This window comes from Hesperophylax consimilis, chromosome 19 (assembly GCF_061612785.1).
Source record: "Hesperophylax consimilis isolate HC1 chromosome 19, BYU_Hcon_1.0, whole genome shotgun sequence".
NCBI lineage: Eukaryota > Metazoa > Arthropoda > Insecta > Trichoptera > Limnephilidae > Hesperophylax > Hesperophylax consimilis.
The window spans coordinates 11,217,833-11,242,870 of record NC_142854.1 but is presented as its reverse complement, the minus strand read 5'-3'; the positions used below and the strand labels follow the sequence as shown (position 1 = coordinate 11,242,870).

General features: G+C 34.0%; 1 protein-coding gene across 1 annotated transcript in view; it reads left to right on the top strand.

Moving 5' to 3' along the window:
- PsGEF (Protostome-specific GEF) overlaps window positions 1-25,038 on the top strand; it is an 88,537-nt gene that overhangs the window by 31,201 nt on the left and 32,298 nt on the right. Inside the window, exons 4-11 of the mRNA XM_089643391.1 lie at window positions 1,518-1,687; window positions 8,987-9,161; window positions 10,553-10,738; window positions 12,284-12,599; window positions 18,482-18,682; window positions 20,238-20,396; window positions 22,384-22,593; window positions 23,715-23,828. Coding sequence (XP_089499517.1) covers window positions 1,518-1,687; window positions 8,987-9,161; window positions 10,553-10,738; window positions 12,284-12,599; window positions 18,482-18,682; window positions 20,238-20,396; window positions 22,384-22,593; window positions 23,715-23,828 — 1,531 coding nt within the window. The remainder of the gene's footprint in view (window positions 1-1,517; window positions 1,688-8,986; window positions 9,162-10,552; window positions 10,739-12,283; window positions 12,600-18,481; window positions 18,683-20,237; window positions 20,397-22,383; window positions 22,594-23,714; window positions 23,829-25,038) is intronic.

The following is a 25,038-nucleotide window of genomic DNA, read 5'->3' as shown; positions in this document are numbered from 1 at the left end:
TGCCGTCATCAACTATTAGGAACGAGTGCTTATTATAGAGTTTCTGGTCAGTGTACCGTTGAGGCTTTGATTCAGATAATTTATTAATCACAGCCCTTTTACAGTGCTTGCCACGCAACTGTTCAATTTCTTGAGCAGTCAAACCTATTTTTGATCAAAGTAATAAATTATTCTTACGCTTATTCTCTGTCTATGAGCTATTTCTGGATACATTGAGGCCATTATTATTATTTGACAGTTTTATCGCCGAGTTGTTTTTCAACGATGAAAATTTGTAAAGAGTTTTTTGGTTTGTTATTTTTTGATCAATCAAAGAAAAATGTCTTATGAAATATCTGCAAAGAAATGGCATACAAACGTCTGAAAAATAAACAGACAAAATCAAATAATACATAAAGGTACTATTTCGTACGCGCATCTTGACACAGACATCATTAGTTTCATATATTTCTAATCTAGGTATATTATTTAATGTTTAATCCAATAATATGTCCGACTGGACGGTTTCGGCCCTCTGATTGGTCGAATTCAAATAGTGTGCTTCGGGTAAATTCCGCGTAGCCTTCGCGCAAAAAATTAAATAGGGGGTCTGCAGGCAAAAAATGACCACTCTGCCCCTCAATTTTAACCAACCGTAAGGTTCATTTCGGTTTGCAGGCGACCGGAACCAAAAAATTAAGACCCTAATTCATACTGAAATATCATTACAACATTTACCTGTGACCTCACGGAGACCAAAACCAGAACCTCTCTTAACTCACCGAAGAAATTCCGCCGTAGTTATAATTTTAAGCGGCAGGTTCGCCAGTAAAAAAAGTAAGTTTTGACAAGGAAAATTTCGTGAAAAAACATATTTAAATATTGTTCTTTTTTTTGCCGTCGTGCCATCATGCCGTTATAAAATTTACTATTTTTTGGATCGCCTGATGTTATTCGAGTGTTATATTTATATGCTATTCATAATAACACTATCAAATTTTTTTGTTATAACATTAAATCACAATAAAATAAAACATATTTTAATGTAATCATAATTTAATTTAATGCGCCTGCGCGCTCCAAACACTCTTCCATCCTATTTAAAATGGATTAATGTGTAACAAACTGTAAACAAAATTCTTGCTTGAACAAACCATGTGATAACAATATTAAAAGTGGACGTTTTCAATATTGCGAGCTGAATTCACATAAAAGCCTATGAAAGATTATTTTTGACGTGTCATGATTAACTTTTATGTTGTTGTTTTCAGTCTTTTCATTGTATTTTAATATTATGTTTTTTGTTCATTTCTTAACACAAGGATGATTTATTTCATTGGTTGTGTTTTTAATAGAATCACATCTTTTTACACTTCTCTTAGGTGGCAGTCATTGATGCTTCTTTAGCATGCTATTTTACAAGCTTCTAGTTTCTAGAGCTACAGAAGACTTTACGTTCCGACTCCCTCAAATCACAATGTTTTTTAATTTTTTTCTTGATTTTCCGTCAAACTAACTTAGTACTTTGTTAATTCCAGACGCAGCGAGTTCCTAGGATGTATGTCATTCCCGGTGCGGCATGCGCGTAGGCGTGCGCTCGTGGGCCCGTTCCGGCTGCATGCGGCCCGGCCGCGCCGCAACCGCACCGCAACCGCCATGGCCGCGCCGGCCGCCGCTCCGGCCCTTCAGCTCGACCAGATGGATGCTGGTATGCTATATGCTTCTTCTTACCATCTTGTCACTTGCATGCTAATAAATGGGCATACGTGTATGTAATTCAAAATTTGTTTATTTGAGAGATTTTGCTTGTGGATGCATGAAAAATTCTTACCAACATAGCGTTTCACTGGCATGCTTGTGTGCTCTTCTTCGGCTTTCCTATTTCACACTAGCATACGTATCTTTCGACATTTCGACCTAAGTTTTATGTACGCTTTAAATATTGATACTAGCATGCTTTTCATTCGTTACGCGCTTCATGTTGGTCTTATCTTGATTTATAAGCTTGTCTGTAGAATACTTGCCGTTTGGTGTGTGTTTGAACGCAAGTTCATGAATGTTGGTATGTTATAATTTATTTAAAGATTGCTACTAGCATGCTTGTCATTAGCATTGACATGTATCACCCCAAAACCTTTAACTGAAAGCTGCCTATCAAATGGATATCATAGCTGTCTGGATAGAATTCCCCTTATAGCCCAGTGGAGACATAAAATCATCTAATAACCTCCATATATTGACATTTGACCTCATTTCTAAAAAAGTTATTGATCCTGGGGTTTTCTTTAAGTACTCAAATGTAGACACTATTAATGGACTATAACTATAAATGATACTAGAGTTTTTTTTAGAGTCGTATAAGATAACTAAATAACTTGACCTAATGGCAAATAATAGAAAAGGAATTTTCTTTTGCTTTCTCTAATTATTTAAATATGGATTTTTAATTATGAATAAATTTAGGTTTCCGGCAATATGTCCGGCTTTTTCTTTAGTAAATCGATTTTTAAAATACATATTTAAATGCTCGACAATAAACAACTCTCTAAAACAAATATAAATACAGCTTTACGACAAATGTTCGTGCTTTACAAGTATTATCGAAATCTACAATAATTCATATTTGTAACATTTCGTACCCTTTTGGCGAACTCGAAATTTTTGGTATGTTAAATTATTCACATTTTTAATCAGATTTTCTACCTTTCTACGTTAGCGAAAATTGATGCTTTCCATTTTCCTGTTGTAAAATTCTCGACGGGAATAAAAATTCCAGAAAATTATTTTCGTAATCAATCAATTGATTTTCACGGCCACAAATTTGAGCAGTTAGGTAATCACAATTTGACAAATTAAGTTTATGTTAGTCGACAGCATTTGTCTGAAAAGTTATTAAAGGAACAGTTAAAAAACAAAACAGCAGCACACAAATATCTGTCTGCATCAGTAAAAACTTTCTCTGCATACGAGATTTCGGCCAAATTTTCGGTTTTTTGAACACAGGAGTACAACATTCGTGTGAGAATTGAATTCTCAACTCCACTTTTCATTTTGGCTACAATCCAGAGGCTGTCTGTTCTCCCAACTGTTCAAATTCGTTTTAATGCTTTGCCCAGAGATAGAAATACCCAGTGGGGTGGTTTTATTATAATTTCAGTGTGAATTAATAACTCTCCGGTGAGCTGTGCCAATTTGCGTGAATGATGTTTTTCAGGTGGAGTGTTTTAAAATTCAATAAACCCACAGTTGGGTAATTGCTTTGAATTTAGGTAATGGGCTGTGAGTTTTAATTTTTGATGATCCTTGTTCTGCGGTTGAACACGGAGAAAGAAAGCTTCAATAAATGACACGTTTTGGAAGTGAGTATTATGAGCCAAATTGTTGTTTGCTTAGCGTCTAATGTTTTTCTTTTTTTTAAGATAAACTTATGTTTACAAGACAAGGTTTTTTATGCAATAAAATCAACAATTATAATCGTAAAACAATTATATAAACAGAAAAAAGCCGCCGACGGGAATCCAACCCTCAACCAATAATAATTTGTTAATTGGCATTCTTTCAATAGAGGAACGTTCATACTAGTGAATGAATGCAAATCTTCGATGCGGAAATCAACACACTTCCAGATATCCGATAAATACACGGATTAGATGACATTACCACAGTTCACATATGGAAAAAATGTTAAATCATGTTTTGATCATATTGCAATACGTAACTGCTATAACACTGTATTGTCATGTATTGTAACTAATAAAATATACGACCATTGTAGAAAAAGAGGTACTTAAAATAGATTTGTATAAAATTAAAAATTAAAATTAGTTAGAACAAAAAATACTGATAATACCTTTGCATAAAGAAAAGTTGTAAAAATGGGAGATTTCTTACAATCAAACTGAATACTAATCAGTTTTGTAAGACACTTTAAAATACAAATGTAAAAAAACAACTGAATAAAGGAATCATTAAAAATATAAATATATACATTTCTGTTGAAGAAATAACTATTCCACATGCCAACTGTCTTAAATTACAACTACCTTATAATGTATGTGTTTTAGCAGTTTATAGATCTCCTTCTCAAGCACACATTGATACCTTTCTTGACCACCTAAATGACTTACTACGTTCTGTATCAACACATAACCATGAAGTGATTTTATGTGGTGATATAAATATAAATATTTTGGATATGAACAGCATAAAAAGTGAACAATATCTTTCACTTTTGATTTACCACGGTCTAAAACCATTAATTATTTCACCGACTAGAGTAACATCAAGTACTGAGAGTTGTATTGATCACATTATGGTTAAGTCAAAAGACGATCCTCAGAGTGCTGTATTCAGGACCAGTATTACAGACCATTTTGCTACATTATTGAAATATCCTAAATCCAGAGTAACAAAATCAAAAAAAATAGACGTAAAGCTTAGACTAACTGTGGATAATGACCTACTAAATTCGACACTGAAAGAGGAAACATGGGATACAGTCTTATCCACCAGTGATGTCAATACTGCAGCTGATAATTTCATAAGACGTCTAAAATTACATATTGGAAATTGCTCATATACTAAGAGAATCCATTGTAATAAAAAGCACTTGAAACCATGGATAACTTCTGGAATTGTTAACTGCCTCATTAAACGTGACAAATTACACAAGATTTGTCGTAAAGAACCAAATAATATCGAACTGTTTGCACATTATAAAAAATACAGAAATTGGTGTTCTAAAATTATAAAAACGACCAAACAGACATATTATAAAGGGAAGCTTCACGAGGTAAAAGGAAACATAAAGCAAGAATGGAAAATAATAAAACAAGCATTGGATTTGCAAAAGGAATCAGTGCCCATAAATAAACTGAAAGTAAATAATAACATTGTATCCATAAATGATAATCCAACAGTCATTACTAACCATGTGAATAATTTTTTTAGTGATATAGGTCAAAATTTTGCTAATCTTTTGTGTAGTGCAAATAACACCAGTGAAGAATCTTTAGTAAAAAATTATAATCCAACACAATCTATGCAAAATGCCTGCTTTGAATTCAAACCAACGAATTGTAATGAAGTTTTAAATGTGATTAATGAGCTAAAATCAGGTTTTTCGAGTGGAAATGACAATATAAGTGCAATGGTCTACAAACAAAATGCTTCTGAACTAGTAATACCTATTACACACATTGTAAATGTTAGTTTTGAGAATGGCTTGTTCCCTAATCATTGCAAAAATTCCAAAGTTATTCCTTTATTTAAAGGAGGAGATAACAAAGATGTAAATAACTATCGACCTATCTCCTTGCTAAATACGTTATCAAAAATAATAGAGAAATTAGCTAAAATTAGGTTGATGTCTTATGTAAAAAGATATGAAATTCTCTCAGATAATCAATTTGGCTTCCGAGAGAACATGGGAACAAGTGATGCTGCATTAAAAATGATCACCACAGTCGTAGAAGCTCTTGATACTGGCAATAAAGCAATGGCCGTCTTTTTAGACTTGTCTAAGGCATTTGATACCGTATCCCACGGTTTACTCTTAAAAAAACTCAGTTCAATGGGTATTGTTAATAAATCTTTAGATTGGTTCAGATCATATCTTGAAAATAGAACACAGAGAGTAATAATTAATGATCACATTAGCTCAAATAAATCAATTGTATATGGTGTTCCTCAAGGTAGTGTTCTGGGTCCAATTCTATTTTTGTTATATATTAACGACCTCTGTAAACTGAAATTTTCTGGATCTTCAATTGTATTTGCAGATGACACTGTCTTGGTGTTTGCTGCTGACACGTGGAACGAAACGTATGCTAAGTGCGAGGCAGGATTAAGGGCAGTCAAAAATTGGCTTGATCAAAACTTGTTAACCTTAAACATGAACAAAACTAAATATATTACTTTTAGCATTTCCTCTGTAAATCAACCATCTTTGGAACGTTCATTAAAAATACATTGTTGTGTGCAGGAGTGTAACTGTCAATCTTTGGAAAGAGTAGACAACATCAAATACCTGGGTTTAATTATTGATAAAAATTTAAAATGGAACAATCACATTACTACATTAAGAAACAAAATAAGAAGGCTAGCCTACATTTTCAAAAATCTAAGAAACATATTGGACAAAGTTACATTAAAAACTGTATATTATGCTCTAGTTCAATCAATGCTTTCATATAATGTTGTCTGTTGGGGTTCTTGTAACAAGACTACCTTAGAGCCTTTGAATGTTGCGCAAAAATTAATTTTAAAAATAATGTATAGGAGAAATTTTATGTATCCATCAAAGTTATTATATAGTGAAAGCAAAATTATGACAATAAGGCAGTTGTACATAATACAGGTTCTCTGTAAATTTTTCAACAACACTATTACTGCTAAAAGATCTCAACAAGTGCGCAGCACTAGAATGGGTTCTTCTTTTGTATCAGCCGGTGTATACCAGAACATCCTTCGGACAAAGGAGTTTTTCATATAAAGCTCCGTTGCTATATAATATGCTTGGAGAAAATATAAAAAAACTATAGGTTCGTTAAATTCATTCAAGAAAATGGTCAAAATCTCCGTACTAGCTGAGAATGATGATTTTGGATCACCCATGTTGTCGCTTATATCATAATTCCTTGTGGAAGCTCTGTTTCGATACAATCCTTATTTACTTACTGCGCATGCACTTATTTACTTCTAAAATAACTTTTGGTTATTTATTATTATGTTACTTATTATTATTATTATCTACTTAATTATCGTATTAATATTTACTTTAATTATTATCTAGCTAAAATATTTACTTACTTACTTTTTATTATAATATTATCTACTTACCTATCGGTTATTATTTACCTTTTTTTATTTAGTTATGTTTATTTTTTCTTATAATCTATTATTCATACTATCCATGTTGTAATTGTTAGTATGGTTACCCTATGCTTGTGTCTGATAAGCCAGCACAGGTACCTTGTACTTTAATTAACAGAAGAATATTATTGTTGCCAACTTACTTAATAATGCTTCTTTTGTTGACTTTTTTTGTTTTTTGTTTTTATTTTTTTCATACATTTTTTTAATACATTTGTTACTAAAATTTTGTTTATTTTTGTCTACCGGTCTCGAAACGTCCGTGTCATAAACTTTTCTTTTTTTGTTTAAATTTAATTTAATGTTGTTATTATTTTAAATTTACATATATGTATTTTTTAAATGATATTATTGTAAAGCTGCACATCTTGATACAGGAATGCCCTAGTGAGATGTGCAGAGTATGCTTTTTATGTAAAAACTGTTTTTTGAATTAAATAAATAAATAAATAAATACAAAATAAATATCGGTCCCACCCGATCGACATTTGGTGAAGTTGTTAGCGCGATTGATTCCAGTAATTAGAAAGGATGGTAAAATCCTCAGTAAAACCAAAAAACAGTTTTAAAAGACATTTTAAAATAGATTTATTTTAGTAAAAAAAAACTTTGTCTTTTATGGTTTGATTTTTTTAATGTTCAGAAACAAAACTTTTTATTTGACTTCTAGACTCGTTTACTTTGATGTCTTTGTAAAAGCGGCTACCTTGTTTCGCCTTCCATTAATTGAATATCCGGCAATCACTCCGTCAATGTCCTTATCATTTTCACAGCACATTTCTACAGCACTTTAACATTCTTCAAAATAACGTCCACCTCATTTAAAGATAATATATTATTAACAAATCTTAATGAAAAATCAAACAGAAAATAAACAAGTAACGGTGGCAACGGGGACCCAACGCAGCACCTCTGTCTTACCGCGACAATAATCTACCAATTAACTAAACAATTAGTAATCTAAAACTTCCGGCAAAGAACAAAAAAACATTGGCAAAAGCTCTTAAAAACTATTTCCTCAGCAGTTTTATTAATGACTTACACCATCTTTCTTTGGAACTCTATAATAACATCTGCATTTATTTAGTTTAATGTATTTACGTTGTCTTGTCAATCGTATATGTGATTGCAATTGTAATCTAATGTTGTCTTTCCCGAAATAAGTTTTGTAAACTCACTGGGAATAATACATTATAACTTTGTTATTGTTTTTGTGATGTATTATCTTATTTTATTTTATTTTATTTGGAAAACCAACAGTTATAATCATTACAAGGTATGGTGTAGTAAGTGTTAAATTATTTAACCAATAATAGGTTTTCACTAAGGTATTTTAATTATTTAGTGAAGATATATATATAGATATATCTTGTAATAAATAAATGAAATAAATAACTACCGAGACCTGAATATTTTCCAAAATTGCGATCCAAATATTTAGGTACTTAAAGATATATAAACGACAGTTTGTAGTATCAGTAGCTGTTTTTTATGTTTCATGGTTAGCTTATATTTAAATATTATCTTCTTCTTTAATTTTTCATTATTATCTACATTGATGTGATGTAACCTTCAAAATAAATAAAAAAAATTATTTTGCAAATTGCACCGTGTTTACTTAATTCTGCTATATGCTAGAGTTTAGTTTAACCCTTCACGCTAATTTGTTCGCTTTTGGGAACAACTCAAATGATCTCACAGAAATCACTGTATCTTCTTTTACTGTTCTGACGGTTACCGTTTAAATATGATTTAAACGGCGATTAAGTCATATTTCTAAGAAAGAAAAAATATCAAGCTTTATATTCAAATCTAGAATAGAATTAAAATATGCACCTTTGTGTAACCTAAGGTTCCGATCGCAATTTAAAAAAACTTACTAGACTTTTAGAACTTTTAGAGTCGAAAGTATTTTGTTGACCCCTGCATGTTATTAAAAGAGTTTGTGAGACAATCCGGGAGTTACAACAAAATCTACCATTTTAGACATGAAATTCATTAGAAAAAAGCTATCCTTCAACAAGCGGCCAGTAATCAGTAGATTTACCATATAAACGGCTAAGACATCCAGGGCTTCCACTGCGTAACTTCTTCCACAAATCGAGCCCAATTTTAAGCAACCCTTTCTTTCCAGGCACTGCTCTGGCTGCCCGCCTAGCCCTTCAGCAACGAGAGGCAGACGATCACCTTTTTCTGAGATACCTGGAACTAGACCCTCTGGAGGGTCCTGACGCAGCACCTGCCGCCGTTCAGAGGAAAGCCTCTGCTGGAGGACGATCAGGGAGGACTCCGTTCACCACCACTAGAAGGTAAGACTTCAAGATTCTTCCAGATTTCTAAATCACATAGGTTGGCATGTTTCATAAAATTCAAATGTAACATAGTCAACAAATGGCCAATAGGCGATTTGGTTTTTGTTTTCCATTAGAAATGTTCCCGTTAAATGCCGATTTTAGGACTGCTTCAGCCTCCTATCAAATTGTGATCAGTTCACGAGCATAAAAACATGATTTTCGTGCTTTTCTGATAATCACACTTTGTCCAAAAGCCAAAACGGGCCTTGAATCGGCGCGCGTTTAGCGGGGACTTTCAAATATAAGAAAATCCATTTGATAACAATGTTGCATTTGAATTTCAGAGAAGTATTTTTGTGAATGTCGCAGTCCACCTTTCAGAAAGAGATCTAAGTCGATTCTCGTTCCACTTTTAGTCGACTCTTCTACTAATGCCTTTTAACGTCGAGTTTTAAATGTAAAACATGACGCTGTTTTAAGTTTAGCAGATTATTGGCAGTTAGTTGCGTTGGTTGAATACTTTTCAAACAATACCATTGAGCTGCCTAATAATGCAGGGTTTAGAAAGGAAAGTTTTGGGAATGCCACAGACTTACCGACTTATCCGCTACTTGCTTCTCAATGCCTCTTCTTTCGATAATGACACACAGATTGACTGCCGCAGGATTCATGAAACTATCGTTTTGCTGTGGTGCGTGAGCGATACTCGACCAATTTTCGAATATTTGCGTTGCGTTCACCAATAAGAACAAATTTGCATACACTGAGGTTTGTCTGTGGTTCGAGTTCGGTTACGGGAATTGGAGTTGAAATTGGAAGGAACTAGGGACGCATATTTTTAGGCAATTCAACTGCGTATCAAACCAATTGATAAAGATGTAGGCATCAAACCGACACAACCATCAGTTTTTAAAGCGATCTTATTATAAGTCTTAAGTCTTCTGCCAACCAGCTATGAATTTCTCTTCCCTTTTATTCACTTATATTATCCTTTACTTTGGTGATTTTTGGTGGCCCTCGTTTATTTTAAACCATCTCTTTAGATATTAAACCATATCAAATTTCTTTTTCATTTTTTTTCGCCATTTTCTTTGGTTGGCACCAAACTATTAACTTATTTATATATATTATTTGCGTGGATTGTCTGGCAAGCTTTGTAAGACTATCACTTATCACCCAAAGATATTCATAAATGGTACGAAAGGAGATAGAGAGCGCTAGTAATGATATCTTTTAGAAATCGGTATGCACTTGATAAATACTTGTGTTGGGTCATGTCAAGAGCCACACCAAAACAGCAACGTTACCTTTCTTAAGCTTTGCTTGCCTCTGAGAAGAAATGGCTTGACGGTTTCCAAATCTTTGTCACTGTCTTCAATCAATACTAATCTTGTTTTTCTTTTCAGACTCGACCGAGGGCTAGACCAAGGGTTCGGCTTCTCCGTGCTCTGGACCAGGCCTCCCCGCGTAGAGCGCGTGGACGCTGGACGGGCTGCAGAGAGAGCTGGTCTCTACCCTGGAGATTATATCGTCTTCGTAGATAGGCACAACGTGGTCACCATGCCGGAAAGTCAAGTTCTCACACTTATCAAGTGAGTTGATTGACATAATCTATCTTCTTCCCACTATCCTATTTGTGTCGGCGACTCATCGCATCGACCAGGCGTCTCCAGGCGTCCTTGCTTTGAGCTACTTCAGCTGCTTTCGTCCACTTAAGGCCCAACCTCTTTTCGCACAGATTCTGGAGTTGATTCTTCTAACTGTATCTGGGGCGGTCCAGTGGACGTCTACCCAATAAAATAGCACCCAGAATTTTCAGCGGAATTTTATCTTCTGGCATTCTTAACATTTTATGACCAAGTCACCTCAATTGCGACTTTTCTATGAAGAGAAGCAGGGGTTCAACGTTTACTCAGAAAAAATGCCAGAGTTGCCTCTAAAATTGGGAAAAAGCGTATTATTTAATAGCCTTTTCAAATACAAATCATAAAATATCTACAATTCGTCTAAGTTATGATTTAAAAAATTCAGTTTGGTTGGGTATTCAAAAATTTAATTTTGTAAAAAAAATGCCGTACAGCCGTTTTCCTCAACAGTAAGAAATAAATACAAGAGTTCAAGTTGTTTATTGCTCATTAAAAAGTAAAACATTTATAAACCAATCAGTAAAAGTGACTGACAAAAGATAACAAAACCTTTGGACATCAATCATTAGCTGCAGTGGTTTATTGAAATTTAATGTAAAATAAACTGTAAACAATAGACTAGACGCCATATTGGCAGTTGTGTATTTTTCAATAACTCATTAAATAGATTTGAAAATAGAACGATGCCAGGAAGCTGAACGATGACAGGAATTTTATACTTGCCATTTGACGTCATAATCATTATTCTGTTGGTTGGCCTGGATTTCGTAATAGGCTGGTTTTCTCTCAAATAAAACAGAAAAATGTTCATTGCGAGGAGTGAATTCAAATCGAATCTCGCCAGAACGATTCCGAGAAATCAATTTAGCGGAAATTGCCAGCGATTTGGTTTGTAGCGGCGATGACAACTGTACTCTTCTCGTCTGCGCAAAGGCTTTTCCGATTGACACTAATTTGGACAAATGAGTTATATTCAAGGTAGAAAGTATAATAAAATATCTCTAATTATCTTTGAATATCTCGTAGATTAATGAAGGCATTTTTTAGTCATTACACTCTATTGCAGGCGATGCTTTTGCAAAAACATGTTTTTAATGGAATACCGAACGAGGGTGCGTTGTACCCCAATTAGAAAAGGGCAGAATGTGCGGTTATTCAGATTTGGTCACCAAATACGGCTAAAGCCATTTGAATCAACCAACGTTTCGAATCTGAATTCATCAGGATGGTACTGAAATAATCAAACTCTCTGGAACGCGCCAAAAATATAGTGCATATTTTTTCAATGAATTATTTCTGAAATAACTCTAAATAGTCAAATAAAATTTACATGTGCACGAAGGAATTTGAATCCCTACCTTCAGATTTGTAGTCAAGGATCGTAACCACTTAGCAATTGAATATATCATCAAATGAATTACAAACCGACATGCTGTTTTACTTCTTGCTTCATTCACATTCATACACTAATAACGATTTTATTATTTTCAGATCTAGCGGTACCCAACTCCTTCTAGAAACATTTCGGCGCGCCCCTGGGGACCCTAGGCCCCCCGCGTCTCGCACAGCACGCGGGTCCGTCACGTCCCACGCCACGCTGTCCGACGCACCCTACTCCCCCGCGCCGCTGCCACGCCAGATCGTGGCGCGCGTGGCCCCCGATGCCACGCCCGCCGAGTGGACTCCCTCGCGCCCCGCGCACCAGCGGCCCTCCACGGCGTGCTCCAACAACACGGCGAGGTCCGATGCGGCCGCCACAAGTGTGGCTAGCAAGAAGAGGCCCACGCAAGTAGCCTTCACGAGAGAGGTGGGTAAAGGGATAATTGTTTAATGAATCAATCATAAAACAGTCAATTCGTTCCCGAAATAGGGAAAATCGTCCATTGAATCAATCATAAAACAATTATTACAAATTCGAAAATCCCCAATAAAGGTAAAACATTCATTACATTTGTAGTAAAAATAGTGAATCAATGATATATTAAACAAATATGATAAAATCACTCACAAAAAGTTATTAAGCGAGAAGTGAGTAAAGAATTTATCATAATACAGTAAGTAATAGTGAATCAATCATGAATCAATTGTTCAAAATTCATTCAAGAATTACTTCGATAAATACTTTTTCTAAGCAAAATTTTCACATTTCATCATTCCACAATCACTCGGTAAAAAATCTGACTATAATTTCTATAGAATTAGTCAATAAATTGATAAATACTTGTGAAAATAGTTTAAGACGAAGTTTGTAGTGAATCAATCTTAAAACAATCACAATCATTCCAAACCTATTTAAGAATTGAAAGAGTGTGAAGCGCATGCACTCATTCAACTAGCTTCATAAAAATGTATGTACATAATTAATCGTTTGTAGTCAATCAATCAGTTTCATATTGATACGAAATTTATTCATCCCAAAGTGAACAATATATTCATTCCTTGGATCGTACAAGTTTTGTAATTTTGTAAACATGTATAATTATTGCAACCTTTTAAATAAGTATAATCAATTAAGCTATTCATTTCACATAAGATATTTTATGGTTGTGTTACATTTGAATTATTTTATGTCACTTTTTTTTTGATTGTTCATTTATGTACGTCACCTGTAAGTTTAATTGTTGTATAAATGTCCTAAGAACTTATATTAATTATTAAGGTTGTGTTATTTTTTACAAATGATATTATTTGTGTGTTTTGTTATAATTTTCGTTGAAAATATATGCTTTCTGATTTATTCCTTACTATGATTTGATGTAATTTTTTTTTTAATATTTTAAAAAGCTCTGGAAAATATCAATTACCTTGGCTCATGTGGGACACTAACGCTTAAAATTTCACTGTAAATAAAACACAAAATCAATTGATTTTTACCCTTTTTTTCTTTATTTGTATATTTGATTGTACATTAGCATTCATGGTTCCTCGATGTAAATAATATCACTTTAAGACTTTGTAACTCGTAATTTTCACTTCTTAAAAATATTTTTTAATGATTCTTGATGGCTTTTAATGTCTTCTCCTATAATGTAATGATAGTTTTCATGCTTTTATTAAGTTTTTTATTTAATTTAATCTGTCTGTCTTGTTGTTTTTAATTCCTCTATATTATTTTCTCTTTGATAGTCTGTGTAAGTTAGTAAAAGTGATTAATTTATTCAAAATTTCAAAAATATATTCACTTTTTACCCCAATAAACTTTTAGTCATGTTAGGTTAGTTAAAATGTCGTTACTAAATAACTTTGAGGAAATTTGTACTTACTGTTAATTTAAGACTTAATTTTAAACTGTTTTATTTCTTCTATAAATTATTAATTAGTTATAGACCTCCTATTGATAAGAGTCTCCTTTTCCACGTTGGTTGCATTTATTTAATTTATTAGTAAAAATTTACACTTTTTAGACATTTTGGTGCCATTTAAAATTTACTTAGCAAAATTATTTTAGTTGTAAATTGTATTTTTTTTTAAATGCATTAAATTTTATCAGAAAAAAATAGGAATTGATGAAAGAAAATATTAGAAAAATTTCCTTAGCACTGAAGCATAAAGAGAGAACCCTTCAATTCAGATCTATCCACTACGCTAGTCAAGGTTTAGATTCTGAAATAAGGGAATTCTGAAGTTTTTTGATGCCAAGCATGGCTTTTGAGTTTGCTAAAATAAAATTAAAAAAACAGAGTTTTATAAGGTAAAGGGCGTTTATCAAAATTAAGCATTTTAAAATGTATAATTTATTCCTTTTATTTAAAAAATATAATTTGTTTTAGGTTAACAAGTCTTAGCAAAATTTAATTTTCAAAATCCTTGTTTTGGCCAGTCTTTAAATAAATATGATGTTATTTAATTTAATTTATTATTTTCCTACCATAAAAGGTTATTTAACGTATGGTAAACGGTTGTTTATTGATTGCGTAAAATTTAAAACACGTTTATTAGTAAGGCCCTTAGTGATTTAGTGCTATTTATTTATTTTTAAGTGGTTTTTTTGTGTTTGTTTATTTATTATACTTTAGTTTATTGAATTCTTAAACCTACCTTAAACATTGCACACTGTTTTTTTGTGAAATTTTGTCAACAGGATAAGTAATCTTTTAATTATCTTCAATAAACAATTAATTATAAAAAAAATATTTTGAAACAAAAACCGAAAACCTTCAATACACGTATAGAGTTTAAGTAACGGACTCTTGCTGCAAAATAAAGAAACTACAATAAACCAAAAAGTTAGAAAGTCAATTGTCAAAAATTAATAATGTTCCCTGAAAAGGCATGTCTCTGAAGAGACCACAACGATGCTGGTAATTTGCTCAGTTGTCTAACCAATTTCGTATGTCGTAAAAAAAACATTTAAGGCTAAAATCAACGTCATAAACAAATACCGTTTATGTTGAATAATCGATGTCACTTCCACTCGAACAATTGATTGTATATATATTTATATACATTTATCCTTATTATTTAATTAACATCATCCCTTAAAAAAATTGTGTGGAAAACATAACATGAACTGCTTACTGCAATTTAAAGCCAATGAATCTATATTGATTTTGCCGCTTATCCCATATTATTTGACAAAAATCGCTCGGGTGGTAAATAAAATACCGTAGTTGAATAATCAACGGTTTCTCCACCTTCGTTCATTATTGTTTTTGTCATCAATCATTACCAGATATTATTAAAGTACAATTGACTTAATAATGAACTTTGTTGTACTTAACACATTAGTTTAAGATTTTCTTTATTTCATTTCTGTTAATTAGTTTTTATTATTTATTACATCGATGTTATACGTTTTTGTCATTTCCTTTTTTATGTTGTGTTCCTTTTTCATTAATAAATGTGTAGAATTTTTATTTTTGTTATTTTATTTATTATTTTCATATCATGTTTTATGTATTATTTCCTTTTTCCAAATTTAAAATAAATACTAAAATTATTGAAGAATTAGAAATCGGTATACAAAATCTTAGATTTTCAACCCATAAGCAAATGCAGTAAAAAGGTCAGCCTTTTTAACCTGAAAACCTGATGGGTGACAGTCAGTTCTGTACCCAAGATAAAATACCTTTGCAAAATTCATTGGTTGTCGTAGAGCTAAGACGAGGTTAACTTATTGGTTAATTTTGTTTCTTTTAAGGCGATGCACTACGTCGTGTAGTATTTTAAATTGAGCCGCTATCAATAACAACCTTTACGTAGATGGCGAAAAGGTTTAAATTCCCGCTTAACACCATCCGCCTGTTTTGATTTATGCAAGAAGAAAACATTGCCAAAAAGTGCCTTTTATTTTATTTTGTGGATGTTCAGGCATAAATATTTAATTTTTTTCCGATAATTTTATAAATAACTTAATTTGCCACATTATACAATAAAATCACAACCGAAAATGGGTTCGTAAGTAGGAGATTTTGAACTTTAAAGCAGTTTTCATAGGCCTTTACATTATTTTATTCTGGGCTTATAAAAAGACTTATCTAAAAAATACTCAATTATTTCAAAGGCAAAGATGTATTCTACTCGCAGTATTTAATTAAAGCATCTGAAACATTTCTAGGCGACCAAATTTTCAAACCAAAAACACATGATTTTGCATTACTACGTATGGCATCGCCTTAATACACGGTACATCGATAGCAATATTTTTGTGTCTATACGGCACAAACTGAGACGGACTATTAGAAGGTCGTAACGCAGCGCTTTGTATTTTCTTTTAAAAGTTTATGAAAATTATTGTTAACCGTGAATATGTCTAAATAAGTCACGAATTTCACAGATCATTTGATTTGTGTCTTCCTCGGGCGTCCCCGTCACTTTCTACCATACACTCATCACATTACTTCATCACACTTCATCGTAGTACCATGAACATTGTTACTTTTAAAAACTACATTGTAACGACTTCGCATCTCATCCAGAGTAAAGATAATGCGAGATTCGTAAAAATAAAATTTGAAATAGTCTTTCAGATTTTAGTGTTACCATAAACTTGAATTGTGAAGAGTGCTGTAAAAGATAATTGAAAACTTTGTGCGTATGTCTCAGGTTTCGCTCCTTTTCAGCAATACTTGGAAGCGTTATAATCACAGACATAGGAATTAATAGACGAGAAGATAATGGCGAGGGGTAAAATCAACTGTTGAAGAACGAAGGGAGTAAGGCTGACTGTGATTCGTCAATAAATCAATCTGACAGTAAATAGGCATCTCGCATTATAATATCACCATTTAGTTCTTAAAAGTAAAATCTGCTTTTGAATGAATAGACATTTTTACATGGGAGCGCAAATTACTCGCCACGTTATGAACAAATTTACGAAGTCCAAATTCGGCAAAAAAATTCGGTTCCATTTTCAGAGTCGAATATTTCGTTTAAGTATTTAGTTAAGACACTCTTATAAATGTTCATAATTTACTTCCCAGCAACCAACCAGCTTTGTGTTTCGCGTCCAGACGTTTCTCGATGTGATAGTAACAACTGATTCATATTATACGATGTGAATATGCTTAAAATAAAGTAAAATAATGCTTATATATGGAATGTAATACGACAATTGGGTTTATTCTCTTTTTCACATCTATTTTTACAAGTTTTCATAGTACAAGTCAACATTTTGCCGTGTTATTTCGTAAAATGAACCGATGATGCCTCGACCATAGTTCGCACAAGAATGATGACGTCACGTTTTCAAATTTCACTTGAGGCCATACGCGAGCACAGCCGGCTCCAATGGAACCGGTATGGGGAGTGGGGATAATACGCTTTTAATCACTTAGGGCAGGTCTACTAATATTCATATGTCTATGGTTATAATTTATAATATTATTTATTTAGTTCTTCAATGAAAAAATATTGAAAAGGGTACATTACTGACATCTGTAAAAAGATCTGGTAACTTAATTATCAAAGACTCAAACCATTCATTAGAAGCTCACATTATTACTTCTGCCATCTTTTGAATTGATCTCAAAGCTCATACTCAAGTTCCAAATCAAAAGCATTCAAAACCATGTCAACAACACTCTCGGCAGGCGTAGGTACTGTGGGTATTGCATTGGTTCCGAATTGAAACGCGATCTTTCACAACACTAGACAAGATCGGAGAAGTGGGATCTATTACATATCAATTTGAATAGCACCCGATGTCGCTAATTTACAAAAGACTTTTCAATTCCTATGCCTCACACAAGCAAATGAAATTAATTACCTTTACCACTTGCCTATACTCAGAAATACTTCGACATGATTAATTTCACCTAATTACGGCAAAATTTGCTTAATTTGAGTACATGGCAAGCCCTCAACGCACATATTATATCATATAACAAAATAAAAACCACCAAGATATATTGAAACATGAACCATCCGTCATGAAGTAAAATATTTGCTTTGCGCTCGTTGAGTCATTCTCATACCTCAAAAACCTTCGATCCATCACTGAAAACCACTTTCTGATTAAACACTGGTAAAATTTACAATTATAGACATTATTATATTTTTTCTGTTGTAAAAACTTACATTACATCAAAAGAAAATAATCAAGTTTGCATTACTGCCATCTATTAAATTAATCCACAACCATTACTGAAGAAAATAATTTCATGGAACATTTTCATTACTGCCATCTATCGAGTCAATCCCAAACCACTTTACCCAATGTTCCAAAACTGAACTAAGCTTAACTTACAGAGCCTATCAGCCCTCGGCGCGCCCACAACTTCAGGAAGTCCGAGCGAGATGGGACGCGCATTACACGCCCTCATTCTCCGCGAACAGCATTACGCGCAGTCCATGCAGTTCGGAGTTGAGAGATTCGTTCTGCCGCTGGCTGGGAGAACTGACATCCTGACGCCTCAGGAACACAAGCTGCTCTTTCAAAATTGTGAAGAGGTAAATATTGGTTTTAGATCAGACAATATTGTCTATGGGAATAGCTTATGAATCCTTTATGATATCTATATATTATTAAATTATTACTTATGTCATTAAATTAACATTAAAATTAATGTTTCTTTCACACATCAATATAAAAACAAACAAAGGATTCAAAATGATTTGCTTCATTCTCCGTTATGGCAGAGACTTAAAAAATATTTCAACATTAAAAATCTTATATTCTTCATTAGTTCGAAGTCAAATAGAATATAATTAATTCTTCTATCTGGTCCACTGATTTTAAATTCACTCTGATTCCATTGAAAACATGTATAATTTTAGAAATGTTAACTATAAACTCGATCTACAAAGAAACCATAAAAGGGGCCGTTCAAGTATTACGTAAGCAGATTTATTACAATTATTTACCCCCTCTTCCCCCTTGTCGCCAAAAGTAAGCAAAGCTCTTACCCCCCCCCCCCTCCCATGCTTACGTAAAAATTGGTACCTATATGCATTTTTCTGTTAATGTATTCTGTTTTTTAAGCGAGTACCTAAACGTATTAATTTTGTGGGAATCCCCGAATATGTATTCGGTTTTCAAACATAGACAATGTGTGGGTTGCCAATGTGTAAAAAAAAATAACCACTGCTGAGCAGTGCTGACGTAATCACTATGTCGACCCCCCCACCCCCCATGTCATCAAAAATAAGCAAAGCAAAGACCCCCCTGCCCCCCTATAGTGCTTACATAATACTTGAACGGCCCCAAATTACTTGATGAAAAATGACTAAAACTCTAAGATAGAAGGCTACTTGTTTCCGACTTAATTTATATTATGGTATTATAGACAGTCCTGATTTACTCAGCCTAATTAACTACAGTTTACCAACTAGAAATACTCGATAAGAATTATGTTTAATTGCAACTACAATATCAAGACTTTAAATATTTTCTTATATCTAGATTGCATGCAGTTGGTAATACTATCTCAGAAATAGTAGATGTGTTCAACTAGGAATTTGGTTACAAGAAGGCTATAATAATAATATTAATGTTAGCTTTTACTATTGTTTTGCATATGTTATATTGTAAAATTTCTTTAACAAAGGTTCCTCCTTAATAAAGTTCCACTAACTTATTACATAAAATATATCTCACATATTTTTAACAGCATGTGTAGGCGTATATTATAAACATGGAAAATGTTAATAATAGAATGTAAGAAAACAAGTTATTTACAGAGAAATTGAAACAAGAAAATAATAAAATAAATTAGCTATTCATTGAGTTTCAAAGCAACACTCATTAAAACTAATTTAAAATGTCCACGATGGACAAGGTTCTATTCCTCGCGGTCCTGCGCTGCGCAAGGACACCTTACTTGTGGGACGTAGGTGATATTTGATCACTTAAACACATTAGTGAACTTGTGATATAAAGTGAGACAATGTTTAAAAAATATTGTCACCACATTAATTAGTAAAAAAACTATTTTGAAACTACTAATTACATTTTGTAAACATTATGTTTGCAACTTTTCAAGCGACGATACCATCAATATTTCAGCTCCTGAGACTATCCGAAGACATCTTGGAGCAGTTAGTCATGGAAGATGGTGAAATCCATTTCCACTCAGTGGCCAGCGTTTACCTGTCCAAGATGCCGCAAATCATTTCCATGTACAAGACCTACTGCAACGGACTCAAGAGAGCAGACTGTGTTCTGGTATGCATAATAATAACATTTATTTAGTTAACGCTAAAGTGCCCATTTACAACTTAGCTTACAATGTTTGTCATATTGTATTATCATTATTTTTTGCACGGTATTTGATGACGGTATTTTTATATTATTTTTCCTTTTGCGAACAACTTTTAAAATGTGCCATTTTTGATTTTCCGACAAAACGACATGTTTGTTTTTATTCGTGAATATGGCAGCGTTGACGTCACGCCTGGCAACGACAGTGACAGCCGCCATAATGACGTTGTTGCCAGTCAGAACCGATTCGGTATGTGCTGTTATAGATTGTTTACATTTAAAAAACTTTGAATACTTTTGAATTAAAATATACATTTTGAGAACAATCAGAATCAGAAAAATTAACTTTAAATCTTTGGCAAATGTTAACCGTATTTGTGGTTTGTGAAAATTGTATATATTGAATTTATATTGATGTTATTATAACATAGATTATTGAGAAATTAATGTATTGTTAGTTTATACATACTAACAGTGCGAATTACAAAAAAATATTTACTAACGAACTTCGTGTGAGTCTCATAATGGTTTTTATTAATATATTATTAACATTTAACAAACTTCGTGTGATTCTCAAAATGGTTTTTATTTATATATTAGTAACATTAACATTTGAAAAACATGAATTCCTTTACATAGAAAATCGAGAAAAGGTTGTGCAGCGTTCATATAAAGTCAAAGCTCACTGCGTATATTTGCTGTATCAAAATTAAAATGGATTAAACAGAACACCATTAAAATAATTGGTTATCCGGAATCGTATTTTATTAGATTTTTTCGATTCTTTCCTGTGATTATTGTGTTTCCAAATTTTAAAATATTGGTTAGTAATTACTGAAGATGTTAAATTTTTATGTTAATAACGAACAATTTCTTGGGTAAAATGTAAATTTGGTATTTAAAACTATTTTTTGTAACGTACGACCTTACATTCCTTAGATCCTAAGCCTTATTTATTTATTTATTTATTTATTTGTTTGTACACGCCCAATTAGGGCTTTTACATATGATACAATTATAATACATTTGATATAATCAGAGAGTAGAAGAGATAAAACAATTAAAAATGTACCGAGTATAAAAATATTAAGTTAAAAACAACAAACAGAGTAAACTATAGGATGCACATTTCTATAACTTTAGATACATTGAAAATTATAAACATTACAAAGCTCAAGATAGACATACAGATTTAATAACAATGAATCTCAAAAAAAATCAAGATAGACATACAGATTTAATAACAATGTTTTTATAGGCTGACAGACATTCAGTACCGTTGGTGTTCATGTTATATTTAGACGTTTTAAGGAATCGCCGAATTGTACCTTGTTGCTTGGTGGTGAAATTCATTTATATCCAGGGAAAAACATAAACAATGTGACCAACGAAGGATTTTAATCTCCAATTACAATCTCCTGGTATAAGAATTCGGGGACGCACGAGGAAGACATGGCACGATCATAGCACCAGTCGCTGGCTGAGTTGACATCGCGTTTGTGTCCCACCCAGGAGTAGTGTGTTCAATTCCTCGGCTGGCTAAGTCCTCCGTCACAACGCAAGCAACATTTTCCGCGTACTGTGGTGGTAGTAGGAGATTTTCAATTATTGTTATCAAACAGGTTATTCGTTACATGGGAATGTATGCCTTTTTTTAAAAGTGAACCCCATACTTAAGTCGGGCCATGTCAAGAGTCGAAATAACATGAAAGTATATGTGAAAGTGAATGAGGCAAGGAGTGTGTGTGCAAAGACTGAGTTGTTTGGCGGTCCGTCCGCTGCGCCTACCCCTGCGAGGAGGCGGTGTGAAGGTTAGTTAGTCAATCTCCGATTGAACTCCCAATTAAATGGGATACAAACCGCCACTGGTTAGACCTCTTTTTTCTTTGTCACTTTCCTCCACTTTGCTGTTTTTCCATAGAATCTTATCAAACAATGGTGATCGTTTCAGGTGCAAAAGTCCCGGCAGTCAGGCGGTGCCTTCACCCGGCTCTGCACGGAGCCCGCCATCCCCTCTCGGCGGCCCGATGTCACGCAGCTCATCCATAAGCCTTTGGAGCAGATTCGGGAACTGTTACGGCTGCTGCGGGCTGCCAACACGGCCGTGCCCAGCACGCACCCCGATCAGCGCGCGCTCGCGAGGTTGGTCGCTGATTTGCAGGTTGGTCAACTAAATATCCTTAAACTACACCGCCACATTAATACACATAAAAAAATTCGATCTGGATCAAAATAAAAGTAACAGAATAGAAGAATATCGATGTCAACCTTTTTCAAAGCTTCTATTCACCACCTTCGTGTTAGGAGATCGGATATTTGAAATGCATAAAAACACATTACTTTATATTTGTAATGTATCATGCAATAATCTATTATCCTGACGAAAAGAAAACACGGTTTATAACAACTTTTTTTATCACAACCCCAAAAAATTTATAACAAAAGTTAAAGTAACTAAACAATAGTATGTAACAGTTATAACGAACATAAGAAAATTCTCAGAAAAGTTGACTACGTAATACTATCTATCTATGAAAGATATAAAATTACTTTAGTCACTCTTCAACCTTACTGAAAAGGACGACACATCCCCCTATCAGTTATCAAGTGTCGAGCCTAGAACTTCTTTAAGACCTTTCTAGAAGGGACGACACATCTCGCTACCAGTATCAGATCTTGAGCCTACGACCGGCTCAGGATCTTTGCTCGTTCAAAGCCGTGCACTCACTTATATAGGCCGTCTGTGGTACGCCATTCGGTAAGTAGCAGAAGGGCTAAGTATGCCGTATTAGGTGTGAGCAAGAGAGGATTAGGGCTATTTATTAATTGCATTTTGATAGCTGCTATATGAGAAAAAAGTGCTAACACATTAATTATTATTATTATCGGCCATAGCGTATAAACAATAAACATTGCACGACTTAATTTTTCTCGCGGAAATAAATTAATTGCAGGAAGTGATCTGCATTGGGGAAAAAGAATCAGGGCCGGCCCTGTGCCAAACGACGCTTGACGCTAGTAAAAAGCCTTTGCTTCTTGTATTTCCGAATTTTTAATACTGTTTATTCTGAATAAGAAATATGAGATTGACAAAATGACGTATAATAATTGGGCTCAATGGTCGAGTGGATAAATACTCAGTCCCGGTAAGACGGAGATCCTGGGTTCGATTCCCAGTTGACACTGTTATCTTTTTTTTATTTTATGTGTCTTATTCTAATTCATGTTTCGTTTAAATTTGTCAGTATTATCTTCTTCTTCAATGATTGTGAATTATTTCAGATTGCCTATCATGACGTAACGGCTGGAGCTGGACTGATGGGTCCCATCGGTGAGGGAAGACCATTGTTATCAGTAGCAGACTTGGAAAGCAGATTAGTGTTTACGAGATGTAAAGTAAGTGTATTCTCCTCCACAATCAATCTAGTATCACCATACAATTGCCAATGTTTTGATGTGAACTTGAAAAGACGGCAATTTGTTCAATCAGTTACCCAAAAAATTGCTTCTATCTGCCACGATCACTATCTACCAGTTACTTGTATTTACGAAGAGACGAAACCCTCTCCCATCCCGGGGCCTTTAGGGAACCAAGGAGGAGTGGAGAGTAGAGATGAGGCTCTCTTCCCTTTTGGGGTCTTCAGGGAACCAAAGGGGATTGGAGAGGAGAAATGAGACCTGGGAATACACATTGTGGAACCAGAAGATATAGCCACATATCCAATGACAACCCTAGTGAACTTCATAAAAGGGACCGGGTGACTGTTAGGCTAAGGACTCACGGAGCGATTTTTACCCGCGCCCGCTGCGGTGGCGGAATGGAGTTTTATTTTCAAAACTCACGAGACCAGACTTTTTTGCGGTGACGCAGCCGTCGCGGTTGCGGTTATCGCCCGCAATCTTGGCGGTTGATTATCGAAAGCCGGGCGGTTGCAAGACGGGCAGTTAAACGATCAGTTGAGTTCCACTAACTCGCCCGCCAACCGATCGCAGAGCGCGCCCGCCGGTACAAGATAACCGCCGGTGCAGCGGGACCCGCAAACAATCGCACACGCCGCGGGCGTAAAACGCGTCGTGAAATGTGCTTTAATTTTTTACATAAATATCTGCATTCTACAAAGGCTGCGGGCCCGCAACCGCGGCGGGCGCGGGTAAAAATCGCTCCGTGAGTCCTTAGCCTTAAAGGAATAGAGGTAAAATGAGAGATAGCACAATGGGCCTATGGCCTAAGTGCTCATGAGAACTATATGTAAACCGTCTCCGCTCTATAAAAAAATGTATATACATTTACCATATTATTTAATTAATACCATTCCTCAAAATATTAATATGGAAACATATGAAGTTGCTTACTGAGGCTTAAAGCCACCTAGATTTTACTGTTTATTCCATATTTTTACTTTCTATAAACTTGGTACATTATGGCAAGCCAACGCTCAAAAGTTTTTACAAACTTGGCATAAAATGTCAAAAATCGCTCGAATGGTTATTACGCTATTTGCATGTTAGCATGCCAATGACTTATAAGTGCTTATAACTTACGAGCCATGTTCCGATATAACATAATTCCTCAGAGAATAATCCCGACCTTGCAATATTTACAAAA